A 15,233-nucleotide genomic window follows, 5' to 3' on the forward strand; every position below is an offset into this window, starting at 1 on the left:
GAAAATAGGTGGAAAAGTCGAACTCTCATTTATACAGGGTGTATTGTACATTGATTATCGCGGTGCTCGATAGCGGCTAAATCTTGAAGCGAAAAAAAACTTTAATAGAGCAAATATTAATTAGGTTTGAGGAGCTACTTTTTAAAATTAGTTTAATTGATACAGGGTGTCCCAGAAAAGCGTGGTACATAATATGATATTTTTTTTCTGAAATGGCAGTCTCATTTGACTCTCTCTATAACTCTAAAACTGTTTTGCTCTAAAATACGACATTGCCTCGATATTAACAATTTAGAGACATTTTCACGAAAATCAGTGTTTAATTAACTTAAATTTTAATATTTACCAGACGTTTTTTATCTTTTTGAAAAATCTATGTAGAGTCCTTGGCTAAGTTCATTTTATCTTTCGAAATTACAAAATTCATTTTTTTTTATACAGGGTGATCAAAATCGTTACTCAAATAATGATATTTTGAACTCATTTTTGCGCTATATTTTAGGGAATTAGACAAGAACTTTGTCACAAGAACACTTTTTAGTAAGAAATTAAAGTCAATAGTTGTAGAAATTATAATAAAATAATAGTAGTAAATACAAGTGATATTAATCCCTGATGCTTATTTCATTTCAAAATAAGAAAATTTTTGTTACAAGTAAAAAGTTGGACATGATTCATTTATTCTTTGTTGGGTAACGTATGCCAATTAGAATGTTTTCTTATCATTCATGTTAAGTATGGGAATAAAGTGATGTTTTTCGGGTTTAATTTGACAAATTAAAGAAGAAAAACACTATTTGCAGGCGACCCAAATCCTAATAAGAAATCAAACAATGATATAGCAAATAGGCTGCCTAAATCTCCTTTAAATTTTCCTTTTTTGTTCTCAACAGTATGCTCCATTGAGGCACTTGTGAAATTATTTCGTACAAGGGAACACCCTGTATGATAAACCGATCGTTTTGTTCCGAATCAGTAACATGATCGTCAGCTTAAACCCAGTCATGTAACACGACGATATCTTCTAGGTACACGTGTAAACCCGATGTGACAGTGTCTAAGGGCATGCACGACCTCGTATCGCGAACTGAGCGGGGTGCTTAACCCCGCAAAATCGATTTTACGGGAACACGGGCTTTGAAAGCGAAGGACGGGCTACGCCTCTTTCCTGGCAGAAACTTTTGCCATTTTGACAAATTGGGCATATACGGTTTTGATGAACGGCTCGGTTTGGTTAATTCGTTTTTTAGGATATCGAATAACTCCCTGCGAAGTACTCGTGTTACTGAGCTTAAGATATTGGTTAAAGTTTTTTTAGGGGGTGAGTAGTAACCACATTTATAGGGTACGATGAACGGTGTATCACAAAGTTACATGTCTTGACAAAGACTAAATTGACTCCAAATCACAATTGTAGGCCTAGAATCCTATTCTATGTTTAAAACTAAAGCCACTCTTAAAAAAATTATCTTGAAATAACTGGAATTGTGTTTAAATCTAATGTAACAAAGTTGTGATAAGAACACCTTAATCTTATTTTAATATCAAAATAAATTTGTAATGGTTCAAGAACAACCACGGTTAACATTGGGGAAAATTTTGCAGTTAAATGAACTGTAAGTTCCTGTTATTATACTTACATATAATGTTCTCACAAATATATTTTCAGTGCCTTCACACAAATATTTATTTTTCTTAAATCAAGAAATATATTTTTTTAAGCGGGAATAATTTACCTTTCTTGAAACGCACAACAGATTAATTAAATCATATCTTCATTCTCTGCAAGATGCCAAATTCTTTCACCCGATATTTGTTATACTTGGGTCCAGTTAGAAGTACCACGGAAACATCACGTGGTAACACTTGATGCTCCGAACTTCGACCAATAGCATAAGGGAGTAAATTTCATTTAAGCTAGATTCGCTAGCTGCTCATTTTCCTTTTCAAATTGTTTGTTTAATGATTGTTTAATGTTTAATGAATGTTGATGGTTGCCTAAAACCCTTATGGCTGCGATTGCTATCAATCAAATTGGAAGATATTTTAATGTTTAATTGTATTTCATATTTGTAAGTCCATTATTTAATACCAAGTGTGTAGGCATTATTTTTTTGATAAAATCAGTTTGTTGGAAAAATACCTTCCCTCGATGTCTGGAGCTCTGCACCTAAGCATAGTTTAAACCTGCTGGATTCTATACAGAAGAGAGCTATTCGTCTTATCGACAAACCAGAACTGACAAAGAGTCTGGATAGTCTGGAGCACAGGAGAAAGGTGGCTGATCTCTGTTTATTCTACCGTTATTATCACGGTAAGTGCTCCTCAAGCTGGCAGGCCTGATTCCACCCAGGGCTGTTCCGGCAAGAAGGACGCGTCTAGCAGTTGCGGCTTATCAACATCGAGTCCACCTGCCTACCCCAAGGACGTCCCTGTATCGGGACTCATTCATCTGGAGAACATCTTCTTTGTGGAACGGGCTTCCACCTGACATATTTCCCGACGCATACAACCTACAGCGATTCAAGATAAACGCCCACAAATATCTTCGCGCAAGCACCACTCCAAGAGTGACATAGGACTTTCATCTTGTTTACCATTAAAAAAAATGGTTTAAACTTTAATGGGTATTGCATTGCAATGGCTGGAATCATATCTAAGAGGTTATCAAAGAGTTACAATATCTCAGTGTTTGTCTAATACTAGATCCCTTAAGTCTAGTGTAGAACTTAAGCGAGCAACTTTTAAAATAGGCCATAACAAACACCGCCATTAGCATTTTAAGTTAAACGTTTGATATATCGGCTGTGAAACTGACGAGGCAATTGCTGCAATAGCTTTTCGAACAATAACGTTGAACTGGTATCGTTATCCTGATGATTTATGTATTAATCTATGAATATCTCCGAACCACTATAATTTTAATCTGTTACCACCTAACCGCGAGTAGAAGTAGTTGTAGACAAGGTTAAACGTTTTGCATAACATTCATAGGTTAATGGATTAGCCCGCGGAATATTTTTTCTCTTGTAACAGCCGATAATCAAAAGTCGATTGTTCACTTTTAGCGGTTGAGTATCTAAGAAGGTGTCAAAAATAAGGCATTAGCTTTGGATATCCCATATCACTACACATAATAGGTTCAAGAATGGCTTTTAATCCCTATATGATTTGCTTACCATGTTAGCTGCCTCATAGGCTCTGGGTACCGTATGACTCACCTAGAAAGAAAAACACAATTTAGTCAACATATATACATGGATGACATGGGACTACAGTTCATAGTTTAGATCGTTTTAAAATTGAATACAGAAAATAAGGAGGATCCATTTGATTGGACTTTTCAGGACTCAACCCATAAACGTCAAGTACCTGACTATCGATCTACGCTTCTTACAGTTAAAAATTAACAAAATAAATAATAAATCAATAAATAGTTGCAGTTTGTACGGTGTCTGGCATTTTATAGCTTTCTTTTAATTTAATTTTTGGGTCTGGAGTATAAATTGTACTGTTTAAATTGGGGTGTACTATTTTTCAATCAACTTTCATTTATTGGGGGGTTTTAAGAACCTTGAAGGGAAATTTGGATCTTTCTGAGTAATAAAACTTGACATTGTATCTTTTAATTTTTAAAACTGTTCTTTGCATAAACCAATCTGACTTTTTGATTCAGTACAAGTTGTACTAAAATAAAAGTAGTGGTTCCTTGACGCAGCCACATTTTGAAGGTTATTCGTTTTGAAATTTGACTGATCCACCTTGTCATTCGGAATTTTTCTTATGTACATCCTTTTCTCTCTTCATTTAATTCCCAAATTACTATTATTATCAAGGTGAGTATTTACAGACATTTATGAGGTATTTATACATTATAAATGGCTATTAATAAGTGTATTCAGTTTATTGATTTTGACTGTTCGGTTTATTGCCAACTGGGTCGTCATCTTTAAAAATTAGGGGTACCACTGATATTTTCCACTCTTGGGGTAGGTTAGAATTTTCCAAACAAAGATTTATAATATGCACAAGTGTTGATGGGTATTTTTAATTAACTCGGTGAATAATTTCATCTTCTCCTGGTGCGGAATTATTTTTAAGCAACTTTATGCACTCAATAATTTCGTTTTCATTAGTTGGATCAAGATAAAAATAATTTAGTGTCATTGTCCGCATTTATAAAAAATCATTGGATGCCATTGCCACCTGTTTATCATCCTGTAACAATATGTTTTTGGTAGAGAATATTAAAAGAGTTTTGCGTTTTATTTTTTTTTAGCTCTGGCGGCTTCATTTATTATTAGCTTAGATTTTATGTTCTTTTTGCTTCTTCAATTTTGGTTTTATAATACATATTTTTTGTAGATTTTATTGAAATAGTTTCTATAAGTTTTAAAGTGATCACCACTTTACACAGAATTATTTTTTATGAGCTCCTTTTCAGTTTATCGCGATGGTTTAATGAATTGACAATGTTCTCCGTTACCGAGGTATTCCTCTTTCGATTGTTATTTGCTGTTAATTTTTATAGTTTTTTTGATTGGTTAATATCAAATGTTAGTTTAGTTTAAAAAAGTTGATAGAATCATATAGTCATTCATTGATAAGATATCATGCCAGTATACTTTTACAATAGTAGATATGTCAATGCAGATTGACAAGTAGTATATGTTGCTTGTCATAAATACAGTAGCCATTTTTACAAAATACATCAGTACTCATCCTACCGGCTGCGCCATGTAATGTGTTTTAGATGTTAAGAAGAAAAATCATAGAATGGCTTTCTGTTGGGATGACAACTGATGTATTCTGTTAGAATGACATATACTACTTCTCACTGTATTGACATCTATATAAGCGATTTTAAAAGTATATAATATATCACATTATCTATCTATCTTAGCCTATAGGCAAAGATCTATTCAAGGTTTTTGATTGTGTAAACCGTGATAGTAGAGTATTCCTGTATAGGGATGAAGGGCAGTTACTTAGTTTAAATGCCCAAAGAACATATAAATAAAAATGACTTCAAATGCCTAAAAGGCATATTGTGAATCCTTAGGAGATATACAAAAGTGTTTCAAATAAAAATACATAAAAGACTCCCTGAAGAGCCATAAAGATATAAATTCCTGAAAAAAGTTTAAAATTACTTAAAGATTTAAAAAATCTTTAAATGCCTAGAAGAAGCGTGTTCAGCAGCCCAGAATAAAATTTAAATTATTTGAACTGCTTGAAAGAAAAAAAGGAATTGAAAACCTGTAAACGCTCATCAAAGTTCAGGAGGGTACTAAATTAAGACAATTTTGAATTTCTGGATGCCCTCCTAAGTACCTTGAACATTGGCAGGTTGTTGTAAAGATTGTTTTTATTTATAGGTTTTGGATTACTTATAAAAAAACTTGGTATAAACTACTATTACATATGAATTGTAAATCACTCATCCTGTAAGGTAAGATGGGACCGGCTACGTAGTCCTATTATGATCCATAATTCTACACATGATTTTGATTCCTAAAATTTAATTTTTTCCATACGTTTTGAAATAAAGGAAATTTTCATTATTTATTGCTTGCAGCTTGACTACTTTCGAAAATTGTTTTTTTTTTTAAGTCTGTCATTGCCTGCGGGACATACTGTGCTCTGTTACATTATCTATAATATTATTAAGGGAGGGAGGAAGAATGTAATACTCTTGAGGTGTTACTTTTGCAAATGACTTAATTAAATACATTTCATTTTATAGAAACGTATTTATCATCCATTTTTCTCCAAGAGACCAAACAAAAACAAAACAAAGGTACGAACACAAAGTGACGGTCTCATCAAATCCATGTAATTTTTTTAAAAGCTACACGTGACTTTGTGTTCGTACCTTTGTTTACATTTAATTTTCTTTCACTCGTCACTCTGTGCTGGATAAACTGCGCTACTTAAATTCACTTTTCTTTTTAAAACTACCTCATTAGAGATTAAATTTAAATTATATAATTGAGATTTCTACTGAGTCAAGTCTTGTGTGAAGGTTAACTTTTAAGGGAGAGTTACACTTCTCTAGTGGGGTAAAATTTTTAAGTGCAATTCAAAGTTTATTCATTCATTATTTTATTTAGGGTTGGGATTTCGGTAGCTGTTTTTATATGCCTAATGAGTTAAGGAGTAATGATTGTTACTTGATTAATTAATGTATTTCGTTTAAATGCCTACATAGTTTCAATCTATTTAGGATTTTGTACTGTAAAGAGTCTAAATAAAATAGTTGCTTCTGTGATGTAATGCCTGGATTTGTTTTATTGGTTATTGCAGATGTAGAATATTTTACTGTATTTGACCTTTCAATTTTCTTCAAATTTTGTTTTTGCTTGCCATTTTTGGCTTCTTTTCATTTAAGGAATTAAACGTTAAAGTTTGGTGGCGCATTATCGAATTGTGACTTTTAGAGAAGAGCAGGTAACATTGGTATATATTTTTTAGAATGATTCGGTAAGGGTTTATAGAGAGGAAAAGCAAAATCCACGTCGACTAGAGCTTGCAAGGTTGAGAGGAGTTAAATAGGTTTCTGTTTAGGTAAGAGAGGTAATTAATTATTCTGGGCATTTAACATAATTTATTTGGTACTCTCTATAGCGACTCGAGATTGTATATAGATTTTTTTATTCCTTATATTTTATTAAATTTATTTTGAAAATAATGGGACTACTAAGCAATTATAAAACCCCTACATTCTTATAAAAAATTTAGCGGGGAGTTAAAGAGAAAAAAAACGTAAGACGCTGACGGCACTGCACTAATTAGTGAAACCATGAACAGAGGAGTATCACAGAGAAGAGTGATCTATAGCACCCTAAATAAATGCGTAAAACCTATCAATTAGAGTGTCCAAGATCCAAACCATCAGATAGTAAAGACAAATCAAAGCTGCTCATATTATTTATTGCTTAAAATCCGCCTTCTAATATTGATACAAGAAAGTACTTGTTCAGTTTATTAATCTTAAGAGTGTTATCGAAGCTAAAAACAAACTCAAATGATGTTATTCAACATTAGCAATGTATATACACACTCCGGGCCGCCAGAAACCACCCGGTCCGAAAAGATGATCCCCGTCCTAAAATTCACATGCCACAACTCATAAAACATAAAAATGTAACAAAGACGAAGGCGAGCTCGCTTACGTCTATAAAAAAAAAATCGTCACTGGTCATGATTCGCGCAAACCAAAATAAAAAACAAAAACACTAGTGGTCAGGTGCGGGCGACGGTAAGGCCAAGCCGGCTCATTTTATCGGCCGGAGAAAAACAGCACAGAATATTGTAGTTGTTGACCATGAATCCTGCCGCCACGGGCATTCGCCGTTGGTTTACTGAACCCTCGGTGCGCGGCTGCTGACGTCCGCCCGATTCTCGGTTCAAGGTCTTCGAATGAATAGAATAACATCGGGAGCAAAAGAAAACAAAATTGGTTTCTTCCAACATGGGGTTTGCGATCAAATCGTTTTAACATTGTCATCAGTAGAAACTGCAACAATATTCCATTGCGTTTTCTCCTCTTGGAATACAAGAATAAAAATAACTAAGAAAGTGAAATTGTCAAAAAGGTGGGCTGCCAGAGGCAGTTGTGCATATAGGTCTCCTGATGGACCCGTCATGCCCCACCAGACCCCAGGGGCCTTAGAAAAACCGATAAGGCTTTCTGGTCCGAAGGACTTAAAGTCACTTGGTGCACTGAAGGTGTTACCTAAGGTCTTAAGTCCCGTTGTCCAGTTAAAAGACCTATCACTAGCCGAATTTTTGCATCTTTTTAGGCGTAGTAGATTTTTGGCAAGACAGGCATAGGACCCACCTATGTGGGCTTCGGCCTGTCTCATACCAGGGGACTCAATCCATCTTCGGTGGGTCCACTTGTCCAGCAGACCCTTTATTGACGCGAGCGCTACGCATTTGGCGATACGAATTATGGATTCCGGCCCCATCGGCACATTCGCGGATCCCAGTCTGGCAAGAGAGCCCGCTTCCTCGTTACCTGCTACCCAGACGAGCTGGACTCCGCAGCCAACCTGCACCAGTTTTTCCAGAACTTTTATGCACTCTAGTACAAGCTTGGAGCTTACCTTTACGCCCGTGATAGCCTTAATGGCAGCTCTGCTGTCCGAGCATATTGATACGACTGTATGGCGGTGTCCGCAGCTTAGAATTTTTGGTCCGCATTTTAATACAACGAATACTTCGGCCTGGAAGACAGTGGCGTGCTCCCCCAGCGAGTATGCCCTACTGGTATGCCCTGATCCAGCTCTGTTATTCATTCTGAAGCCATCTGTGTACCAGGTGGTCTCCCTATTTAGCAATGCAGGTCTGTTGGAATGCCGCCACTCCTCTGCTTGTAATTTGCGTCACGAATTCCTCGCAGTCCACTGTCACTGGAGCCATGCAGTCACTGCCCATCAGAAGGAGAGGACATTCCTATATGGCCCGTGACCAGATTTTTTCATGACCGGTATCGCCAGCTCGTAGTTCGCCGAGGACGTATAGCCTTTACGCAGTCCTCATTGTCTCGAATAACTAAGGAATGAAGTATAGCTAAGGATGATGCTCTAGTTGGCTATAGTCTCTTCATAAAACCATCTGCAATTCCTCAAAGATCACTGACCGGTATCTGAAAGAAGTCTCAAGGAATTGAGATTTTGTAGTGTAAATTGAATGAATTACTCGATGACCAAAGTTGGGCATGCAAGCAGTATCTTTGACTAAATCATCTGGTTCTATATACACTGATTTGTCAATGGCCTTTGATAGAGTCCTCTTCTGAGTTTGTATTAATCCACTGTAATTATTTGATAAGTTTGTAATCCACATGATGGTGACGAAAATTACTCAAAATTGCATATATCCATACCTCATTGATCATTGGTAAAAAGGTCAATTGTTTATAAGAGTATTAAGATCTACAATCATCTATCAAATTGTCCGCTGTTTCTTCCCTTGAAATGTTTAAAACTAAGGTTAGCAGATTGCTAGGTGATAGACCCTAATATAGTTTAAATGAATTTTATTGTAATATGTTTTAGACTGACTATAGTTTCACAATTACAGCCAAATAAATCTTGTGACCAATTTGATAGAACCTAGGCACCAATTTTGGGTAAAGTATTTGAATGACATGACAATTTGATCCTCAATCAAACTGCTTCATAAGGTGCTTGGGAGAAGGGTTAGGCAAGATAAATAATATCAGTTCCAAATTATGCAAAGCGTTTGACAGAGTCACACTGTTTGAATCTAAAGCTTATGAACATATCAGAGACAGATTCTTGCAAGAATAGGAAAATTTTATGAAAATGTAGTTAAAACTTGGATGTCATTATATATGCAATGGACAATTTTCCATCAATTCTCACTTCTTGAAATTATAGTTTGAGGCTATCAGTTCAGTTTACCAACATTTCAATATCAGGATCATGCACTTATTGTATTCACAACTGGAACCAAATATAGAAATGTATTCTTTTCAGTAATTTGTAAAATACCCATAATTTTTTAAATCATGTAGGATACATATTTATCGATATTACTGTGGCTTGCTTCTTGAATAATTTAATGCTATTGATAACAATTAATTATTCAGACATAATATTGAGCGCGATGATAAGTAGTGGGCACCACAAGCCTTACCATATGGGTCAAAATGAAAAGTGCTAGCTGTTCATAACTTTTATATACACCTGTGTACTAATATTAGCGGGAGTGCATTGGAACCAATTACAGAAATGTAGTGCACTGTATCTGTTGCAACCTTGTCTTAAATCCATGGTAAATTATGCCCTAGCAAACAACAAAGTCACTCTTTCTAGTGATTTGTATAATACCCATAATTTTATAAAATAAAACATGTATATGTATACTATGGCATGTTTTTTAAATAATTTAATGCTATTGAAAGCAATGAAATATTCAGACATAATATTGAGCGCGGTATAGTAAAGCACTACAAGCCTTATAATATGGGTCACACGGAAAATATGTTGAAGTGCTAGCTATTCATAACTTTTATGTATACGTCAATGTTCCTGTATAATTTCATCATGTAAAGCTTCTTAAGTTGGGGGAACGGTTACTTTTTGAACCTTTAATGTTCATAATTATTCTTCATTTTATTCTCCATGTTAAAGTAGTTTTATTTTTTGAGATAGAATCAATCAATATTTATTTTTTCTTCATAGAACTTCCATTCTTCACAAAGAAATGAGCGACAACTAACAGTTCCTGTAACCTAACCCAGCAACATCTCTGATCTCCAAAAAGTTGGCAAGCATGAGCATGATGAGTGTCCTAAAAATTAGAACAACATTGAGTGTTCAAATGTGTGTAGCAATAAACATATAGCGATAGACAAATAAGGTCCTGCTAATGTACTTGGCTAAGTGAGGCTCAATTATGAAAGGTCTCAGAAAAAAAATGCTTCGTTCAGACAGTTGAGTTATTTTAGTCAGTCCACACAAAGAGTCCAAAAAGCCAAGCTTAGACTGCCTTAATGGAAGAATAATTTTGGTCCTTCCAGGCAGTTGAGCAATTTTACTCAAACACAAGGAGAATATAATAATTGGCTTCTGAGTGACCGTTATATCCTTCTGTTAGTCTTGTTATTGTCAGAATGTCAATACTTTTGCTCGCATTCAACAGGGCTGGGTCATTTGCAAATAAGGTTGAACAGAAATATGGTTACTTTTGTCCATAATTATCATTTATATAAAAAAGAGAAAGGACCTTAGAACATTGAAAGATTTTCTGTTGTCAAGTTTACACGCATTTTCAAAAGAGGAAATTGTAAGCTATATATCAACACATACAAATTAATGTAAAATATAAGTACCTTTACGCTGATGTACGTTAAAAAAACGCATAAAGAATTCATAAACGGTAATATTGTGTATAATTTAAAGCATAGTCTATTAATAATAAATATTTATCATGTAAATATTTTTTAACGTCACTGGTAAAGATTACTTGTGTCGGTGGAATCACAATGCGATAGAGCGGCGTTGCGATGTTGTTGCCTTTTTCTCAAAAATATATTCATTTAACTTTGAATATTGACTTTTTTATAGAGTATCATCATATTTTATGAAAAAGAACGTATTTTTGCCATTTCTACAGAAGCATTTGGCATCATTGCATCAGAGATGTTGCAAGCAAACAAACTGCCCATAGTTCCACGGCAATGCTAATTCTAGCCTTTCAATGCTCTAAGGAAAGGACTGATGCTTGGGGAATCTAGTGCTCATTCCTTACATTAGTTGACTTTTTATTTTGACACAAAGTCAGCCTCATATAAACCATTTAGTCAATTTTTTAAGCCTTAAATTTCAGTGCATATATCATTTTTGCCATTGAAAAAGATGCATAAAACCACTGCGCGACCGTGGTGAACAAACCCGACGACCATTATTGTGTTTTGATGATTTTGTTTGTTACCGTCTCGAGAATAATATTATCAATTTCCTTTCGACAAGTCTTCTCTTAAAATCAAAAAGGGCTTCTGTTGCGGCAACTTTATTGATATCGGTTTTATCTGGTTTATAACACGAGGCTTTACAACGAAATTAATCAAATATAAACCCTAAATAAAAAAATCAAAACTTATTGTCCCTAGATTCCCAACAAAAACGAAACAACCATCAGTTTGATGCCAGTTAATTTTACATCGCATCGTCTCTTCGAAACCAAAGGATCATTTGTCAACGTCTAAGGCAAGATGAAGGTTGAAATTGAGACAAAAAAGCCAGAGATTATCTCGTCGCCATGAATGAATATTAGCGACGGTAATTTTCTGATGAATGAGGGATTTCGGTTTGGGTCGATGCATTAATTATCATTAAAGTTCCGTTATTATATTAGGAAGACATTTTTTTTATATTGTTCGTTTTGGTCTACTTTGCCCACAATTTGTATAATTGGAATGAGGAAATCTGGAATTACTGCTTTACCCTGGTATAAGAGATAAGAAGAAAAGCACCTCAAAATCCTTTGAACACATAAGAATCTCAAATTCTGTACTGTGTCCTTTAGTGATGTCAAATGGAGAATAATATCTGCAATCCACCTTCACATACTCCACCACCATAAGAAATCCCTCACTACACCCTCTTAATTTGTCATCCCATAATAAGAATATCAATCACTTCTGTTGTAGTGCAATAAAGTTTATAAAATATATTTTAATACCCTTTGATGGGATTAAAGGCATTAACCTCTATCATATTAACATCAAACCAGTGCATCCTCTTGATGACATTATCTACAGAAGCAAACACTTTTATGTTCACTCTAGTTTTTACATGGCAACATTAGCTGAACGATACCTACTAATAAAATAATGAGCTCAAGACTTTACCTCTAAATTGAATAGAATTTTGTAACATCTCTCATACTTTCTCCTCTAAATCCCCAAGTTGAAGTGTAATGCTTTAAAGGTAGTGCTTGGAAGTTCACTTGTGTACACCATTACCATTGTCTGACACTTCCAAGTCAAATCAATTTTTTGAAGAAAATAAAAGTTTGTGCACACTTTATACTAATGGAGAGATGGTTAAAAATCTTAATACTTAAATAAATGAGAGAGTTGCTAGTCAATTCGCTCTTTGCAATTGGCACTGGGATGTTGATGTCTAGAGGCAATTTGTATTTTTTATTCAGCACCTTAAAATCCATAAATAAACGCCTACAAGTACCTTTAGGTGATTTATGACAAACATACCCAATTGCTCTTTTCTGTAAAACAACTCAGAACAGATCATGCACTAGCCAGTTTCAAGGCTAAAATGTGCTCATGAAGTTTCAGCATGGCTTTACATTTATTGTTCTTTGTCTTGTATATTATTTATCGGATCAATGCAAAGAAACTTAACTGCCAATATCTATTACACCTTTTTACCATGAGGGCATTAGAAAACTCACACAAAGCGTTAGATGCCCCTTTATGAATTAAACCACATAGCGCATGTCGTACATGGTTTTCAGAGTAACTAGGAGGACTTAAAACACAAGGTTATCCATTTTATGCTTGGGAAAGTAAAGTTAAATAAAACACACAAAATATTCAGATGGAGACGAAATTTTTATTTTGTTTTAAAGATTGAATCATTCCATTATATGTGAAACACAATATCGTTTAAATATCCACCGCGGGACCTCTGACAAGCTTCAATCCTTTTAAGAAAATTTTCAATCACTTTTCGGCACATTTCAGGTGATATCTCGGCTAGAACTTCACGAATGTTGGCTTTAAGTTGTTGAAGAGTTTGAGGGTTATTGGCCTCAAAAAAATCCAAAGGTGTGAGATCACAGGATCTTGGGGGCCAATAGATATCACCTAATCTTGAAAATAAACGTCCTGGGAACTTCTCTTGCAAAAGAGCTCGGTTGGCCTGTGTGGTGTGACTTGTGGCCCCGTTCAGTTGGAACCACATGTCTTCCAGATCTTCTTCTTCGATTTCTCTTCAAAAATAATTGGTCAACATGCTTCCATACCGCTCAGAGTTTACTGTTAAGGCTCTCCCACGATTGTTTTCAAAAAAATACGGACCAATGACACCACCAGACCATAATGCACACCATACAGTCATACGATCACCTGAGGATTTTCAGAACCCCATATGCGGCAATTCTGTTTATTTACGTAGCCACACAGCGTAAAATGAGCCTCATCACTGAAGAAAATTCTCACACATTCAAACACACAATTTGCGAATGTTCTACGTTGTCCATGATCTGTAGGCTAAGTTCTTGAGTGAGTTGGACTTTGTACGGATGGAGCTGTAAATCCAAATGCAAAACTCGCCACAATGAGCCGTAAGACAAACCCAAATTTTGAGCACGCCGAGGAATTGACAAATTTGGGTCTTCCTCCACACTTTGGGCCCCAGCAGCGTTATTTTCAGCTGAACGAACGTTACGGTGATGCACGAGCCTGACAATATCAGTAACCGATCCAGTCTCTTCAAATTTTCTTACTGTGTTCGAAATTGTTTGCTGTGTAGGACGATTATGTCGACCGTAATCAGCTCGTAAAGCTCTAAAAGTTGACACAGGAGAATCACCATTTTTATAGAACAATTTAATCATTTCAGTACGTTGTTCGACTATTAAACGATCCATATTTATAAATGGCAAACCTTCAACTAAAAAAAAAAACGCTTCACATGACGTTTATTTCAGGCAGGTGTCAAACGGCAGGGTGTTACTTAGCCAACCTCGAATTGGATAATCCGCCATGAACACTAGACTAGTGGGTCATCATAAATTGAAGCAAATCAAAAGCATATGAAGGAATCAAGCATCATATGGTTTTTTTTTGGCAATTCATATACTTTTAGTTATTCATCGCCCACTCTACCCACTCGATATTCTCTGCATATTACGTTCATTGACAATTATTGTATAATGAAAATGATAAATTATAGGTACCTATCATAGTAATATGACATGTCCTAAGAGGTAATTTCACACTAAATTTTAATATAATACCATAAAAAACATCTTTAAAACAAGCTAAAATACCAAACAAAAAATACAAATTTTTAAGTGTTATCATTAATAATAATGTCATAATTTTTGTATTGTTTAATGTGTTTTATATATACCGTACTAGTGGATTGTCGCAGCTTTGTAGTTAAAGAGTTTGTGATAAAACTAGGGGTTTCTAAAAAAAATATTAGTAGCTCATCGTGCATAGAAGATAGTTCAGTGTCTGAAGAGCAAAACTTGCTACTTACACTACAATACTTCAGTACACAGTGCAATTAATTACGCTCCCTTCGAATTTATTTTTGGTGAACAGTATCATATTCCCACTAATACTGATTCCATTATGTGAACTTCACGTATACATAAAATTCAAGCAGGCTAAATGTACTAAATTATGATGAAAAAAAATGAAAAACCTGTGACAGATAAATTATTCCCTTTTAATATAAGCAGGAATATTTGGTACTAGTAAGAAATGAGGATGAAAATACAATTAAAAGTCCATGTTCCTTGTGTCAATGTCTATGTATCTGTAGTTTTATTCAAATCCTTAAATCAACCTACTCAAATCCTCTGCTACACTTTCCATGATGAATCTGTGGTGGTATCATATCTGCAAAAATTATGAAACAACTTTTTGTGTCAAGAGATGCATGGTCATTAATATAGTAAAGAAATAAAATAGAGCCAAATATTTTTACAGATTGCTCCAG

The 15,233-nt window shown here is 34.9% G+C and overlaps 1 protein-coding gene and 1 long non-coding RNA gene across 7 annotated transcripts in view; one reads left to right on the top strand and one right to left on the bottom strand.

The window, feature by feature from the left end:
• The window catches only part of LOC126744996 (uncharacterized), a 431,319-nt gene that overhangs the window by 369,075 nt on the left and 47,011 nt on the right, over window positions 1-15,233 (top strand). The gene's annotated exons all lie outside the window — the stretch shown is intronic.
• Window positions 1-15,233, bottom strand: part of LOC126744986 (pumilio homolog 2-like) — a 335,676-nt gene that overhangs the window by 287,686 nt on the left and 32,757 nt on the right. For 5 of the 6 annotated variants that reach the window (XM_050452611.1, XM_050452614.1, XM_050452610.1 and 2 more), the window contains one exon: window positions 3,180-3,221. The exons of the other annotated variant lie outside the window; for it this stretch is intronic. In XM_050452611.1, the coding sequence (XP_050308568.1) occupies window positions 3,180-3,221 (42 nt within the window). The remainder of the gene's footprint in view (window positions 1-3,179; window positions 3,222-15,233) is intronic. 6 annotated transcript variants of the gene reach the window in all.

The sequence above is a fragment of the Anthonomus grandis genome, chromosome 15, assembly GCF_022605725.1.
Source record: "Anthonomus grandis grandis chromosome 15, icAntGran1.3, whole genome shotgun sequence".
In the NCBI taxonomy this organism is placed as follows: domain Eukaryota; kingdom Metazoa; phylum Arthropoda; class Insecta; order Coleoptera; family Curculionidae; genus Anthonomus; species Anthonomus grandis.